At 38.7% G+C, this 5285-nt stretch overlaps 1 protein-coding gene across 1 annotated transcript; it reads right to left on the reverse strand.

Moving 5' to 3' along the window:
* Nucleotides 1-1782: 1782 nt before the first annotated feature.
* LOC111909517 (uncharacterized) lies at nucleotides 1783-2625 on the reverse strand. Its single transcript, XM_023905329.1, has one exon. The coding sequence runs from the start codon at nucleotides 2623-2625 to the stop codon at nucleotides 1783-1785; it is 843 nt and encodes a 280-aa protein (XP_023761097.1).
* Nucleotides 2626-5285: the final 2660 nt, after the last annotated feature.

The following is a 5285-nucleotide window of genomic DNA, read 5'->3' on the forward strand; positions in this document are numbered from 1 at the left end:
AGTGTAAAGTTTACCCACATCCTCACCATTATCATCATTATCAAATAGGACTCCAATCACATGCCTACAAGGAATTCCTTTTAATTCCCATTTCCTACATCTGCATACCCTTTGGCCCATGTCAAAAACATGTTGATCTTGCCATGGTCCTTGTACTTCATACATGTCTAAGGAATTCCACCTGGCTATGTTGTTAGAAGCATTTGTTGTGTTTGTTTCCATGATCTTTGTTGTTGTTGGAGTCAATGGACCTACACACTTCTGTTGAACCTTTATCACATTGAAAATATTCTTCATCATGTAATCCCGAATGTACTAGAAGCATGTGATTATTGGTTTATCCCTACCTTCTATCAGTTTACTGTTAAACAATACACATAGGTTATTCAAAAGCATGTCTGTGATTGGTCTACCTACAAGACAATTGTAATTTAGAACAGCATACAACAAATATGTGTAACTTAGCACTGAATTGAGAGTTGTCTACCTGTGAAATGGCTTCTAGCCTAGTGTTGTGGTGGGATCCTCTTCAATTATTCATAAGCTTTTATGTCATGTTCACTAAACTCTTTCATTAAACGATTGAATTGTTGCATTGTTGTTGCTTTGGCACAGTCCCATACCATATCTTTGTACTTAGTAGTTCTCCATCTCTTCCTCATGTTTTCATAGATATGTCTAAGACAGAATCTGTGTTCAGCAACTGGGAACAACTATGCAATGGCTGGAATTAAGCCCTACAAAGTCATTAAACTGTGGTTAGTATAATACAAGTGTAAAATGAAAACTAAAATACATCAAGGAAATCTATTACGTTTTGTCTATCACGTATGAAAGTGAAGTTTGAGAGTTATGGTAGGTCCAAATCATATCCCAGGTACTCTAGGAACCATTTCCAACTTTATGTGTTCTCATACTCAACAATGGTGGTTGCCAATGGGTATATACCATTGTTAGCATCTAAGCCAACTGCAATCAAGATCTGCCCTGGGTAAGCTCCTTTCATGAAGGCCCCATCTAAACCAATAAAATCCCTTAAGCGTGCTTTGAACTCCTTTTTCATTCCACCCAAGCAAATATAAATTCTCTGAAAACATCTTGAAGTCGCATCTACAAGATTTGGTTGTTGAACCAGTTCCAGTTTCAAAGTTGTGTCAGGATTTGTGGACTGCAACTCTAATATGTAATCTCTCAGCACATCATATTGTTTTGTGTAATCTCCGATCACATTTTTTTTGGCATCTGCTATAGCCCTAAATACCTTGTCTTTGGATAAGCTCACCTGATATCTTTTCTGAAGTAGTTCTTGTACAACTTTGATTGGCACAGTTGGGTTAGATTCCACTAGATCCATAATCTGTTTAGAGATGAAGTTTGTTGTGACCGTTCTTAATTTTCTTGTATTGAAACATGAATATTCAGGTTGGTAGGTTTTCACACACCAAATTTCTTCCTCACTTTTCCTAGATGCTTGTAAAAACCCACTGACAAGACAGTTCAGTACTTGTATTTGTCTTTTTTACTTTTTCCTTTACTTTTCTTCCCAGTGGTAGGTCCATCCACTTTCCCCTCATTGAATGCTACTTTTCCTTTGCATGTGGCCCGCAACCTAAGTTTATCATTTTTCTTAATAAAAAGATTATTCCTGGTTTCCAAGGCATGATGGGCAATTTTGTCTTTCAACTCTTTTTTACTTTTATATTGTTTTCCTATACGAAATGTTGGTTTATGAACTTCTCCTAAAGAACACCTTTTTTCCTTACCTAATTCTTTAATAACCTGTCATCTCTTCTTGCCCATCTCAGAATCATCATCTGCTGAATACCATTCATCATTGTCAATAACATCCAATTTCGTATCTTCATGCTCCTGATTTCTATCTTTCCCCATGCTATTCCTTAGTCTTTTCTCAAAAAACTCTACTTCATTGTCAATGCTCATGTGGAAATCCCTCATATCCACTTCAACTTCAGGAATGATATTCTCCTCATCCACCCAATCACTATCCTCATAATCCTCACTATCCTCACTGTCATCTTCCTCATCATAGTGACTACCCTCTCCCCTATTAGATATGCTCCCATCTTCTCCGTCAGAATTGCTCCCATTATCATGCTCCATTTCAGTCTCCATGTAATCATCCATGTTGTTGTCTATGTAATTATCCTTGTAATTATCCAAGTTATCTTCCATGGCAGCCTCATGTCTATGATCCAGTTCCAATTCATCTTCTACATTTTCTTCTACTTCTACTTGTGCATGTTCTTCGACTTCATCTTGAACATGTTCTTCCACTTCTACTTGTACTTGTTCATGAACATCTGCATTTGATTGTAATATCGTTTGATACAAACCAATATCAAATTCTATAGCTGCCTCCATAAAGTCATTCGCAATAAGCTCGTTTTGTCTATCATGAACCTCGACATGTAATGGTTGTACCTCAACCTCAATAGGGGATGATCTAGGTGGGCTTGGTAAATCTTGTACCTCAGCTGTGGGGTTTTCATTATCATCATTTTCATTTATTTCATATATTTGTACAATAGTTACCTTCCTAACAGGTTTAGGATTCATAAAGTAGGTAAGTAACTTTGTCTCACCATGTTCAGTATATACCCTCATGATTTTGTGATCACACACATATTGGGCAAAAGTTCATAAATCATCATCATTGCCTAAGGGTTTAAGACCAAAGTGGAAGTCTCCACCAGGCACAAGGAAGTGATAGTAAATCATAGGAGGAACACCGTAACTGAACCCTTTCATGATACCATCCAACTCATGAACTGAAAACGTGTCTATATCCACCATGTCAACATAGTTCACACTTCCGTCAATGTATTGAACATCAGGAAACTTGGTGAACTCACCTCCATGATATAGCTTGATGGTAAATAATGTTGGGTGGCCATCTTCAAACCAACAACAAAAATAAGTTCAGAAGCATGATTTCAAATACAAAAGATGTAATGTACAGAGAAGTTACAAAATCCTTACCATAAGCCACCTTTGCTTTGAACGGTTTCTCTAAGAGCCTTATATTCCACATTGGTATGTTTATATACTGAAATAACACCGATCAAAATTGTGACATCCCCAAAATCACGACCAGAAAAGACCGGTTTGTTTATGCTTTGTTTAAAAATCAGAGCTACATTTTAAATGAAAGTGTTGCGGAATTTGTCCCAAAAACAAAAATATGATAAAGATTTATCAAAAGCATTTCCATAGAAATGTATTTCATTAAAATACTTGGGATATCATGTTCGTACAAATCAAAAGCATAAATAGTACAATATAGGCCTTACTACATTATTTCATATCTACAGGCCTATATCCGTAATCCCTCGTCCAAAACATCACACCTATGCTCATGCGCCACTACCTGTAATACAAGAAACTGAGTGGGTAAGTCTTGGGAGCCTGGTGAGCACATAGGGTTTTCAACCCACAATAAATAAGTTTATTAATTTCATCAATCAACAATAAACCGATTACCCGTTCCCGTTATCCTCACTTTACGTCCCTAAACACCTATCATAAGGGACCTACCCTAAGGATCATCATCGGGACGAACACTACTGCTAAGGGGATTCCTCGGCAATAAATGTCCTAAAGGAAACCATGTGGGCGATGGAGTACACCGGTGAACACATCATTCACAAACACCTACAGGTTGCGAGCCTGCTAGTGTTCCACTGGACTGTCTAGAAGAGTCCGTGGTCGTCATCCATACTCCGCTAGATGACAGAATCAATAACATGAACATCAAGGCCTCTCATCATTTTATCACACATCACCTATTACAACTACCCATGTTTTACCCCAACATTTTCGTAGATATAAAATACATATACAGTTTAAATCATTGAAAACATGTGTAACAATGTTCATCCGACATAGATAGCAAGTATTCAGATAATATGCACACATAGCACGTAATTTATATAAAATACTTCATATCTATGTGTAAGTTGAAAGTAACTATGCACTCACCTGATTAGGTGGTGACTCAGCACTCGGACAGCGCTTCGATACTCTCAAAACGATATTCCTTCGATAAAACCTAGTACCGATACCACTAGGGTTTAGTTTAACGATAAGCGCGACAAATTAATTAGTCCGAGTATTGTTAAGCATTAATAATACTTGATATAACTCATAATAATAGCCCAAATAATTATTTTAAGGACCTAATAACATTCCTAAAATTATTTGAAAGCTATATTAAAATTGCGTCAGCGTAGCACACTTACAGCGAATTTTATCGAGAACCAGGACTTAATTGGAGCTGCGTTTCGAAACCGAAAAACTCCTTTTTCTTGGGACTCCGGGAGCCTCGGGGCTTCCCTAGGGTGCTAAGGGGCTTAACTAGCGCTTAGGGGGGTTTATAGCACTTAGAGAGAGAAAGAAGTTAGAGAGATAAGTGAAAAAGGTTTGAAAAATGATGAACCATCGGCCCCCTTTTATAGCCTTGCGAGGCCTCGGTACGCTGGGCGTTCCTCGGACCTACGCGGGGCGTAACCATCAGATAAGAGCGCCACCTCGGACCAGCTGGCTTGCACTCCGGAAGAGATTAGGGCGAGGGTACGCGGGGCGTACTGGCTTCGGACGCGGAGCGTACAGTGAGGGCAGGTGTCATCATCTGAAGCGAGATCTGAGACCTTCATCGGACGGCCCACAAGGCGCCACGTCATCAGTCCCGCACCAGGTTTCGCATTTTCATACTTCAACTTTAAAAATTCGTAAGTTTCGTGTACGACCTCCGTTTTCGACGTTCTTTATATCCACGCGAAGGTGGGAACGTACTCAGTAGCTTTCGTTTAGACTTCGTCGGCTAATTTTCGCTCGATTTTAAATTTTATATTATTAACAGGCCGGGACAGGATTGGTCCGTTAAATTCTCATAACTTCTTCATCCGACATCTGTTTTCACCCATCTTTTTCTCGTTACGCTACTCTCAACGAGATCTTCGATTCTCATTTAGGTCGTGTCGGCTAAAAATCACTCGATCTAATATCCGAATTTCGGGCTGTACATTGTTATTCCGAAACTTCGAAAAATCATAACTTCTTCGTACGAAGTCAGATTTGGGCGTTCTTTTTATCGATGTTCTTAGTTTAACATATACTACGACTTTCGTTTAGATCGCTAAGGCTAAATCTCACTCTATCGTAAATTCACTATTTACGCTTTTCGGTATCGTGCCGGTTCTGTCGTGAAACTTCGACGGGTCATAACTTCTTCGTTATAACTCGGATTTTGGCGTTCCTTATATGAA

Source organism: Lactuca sativa, chromosome 7 (assembly GCF_002870075.4).
Source record: "Lactuca sativa cultivar Salinas chromosome 7, Lsat_Salinas_v11, whole genome shotgun sequence".
Taxonomy (NCBI): Eukaryota; Viridiplantae; Streptophyta; class Magnoliopsida; order Asterales; family Asteraceae; genus Lactuca; species Lactuca sativa.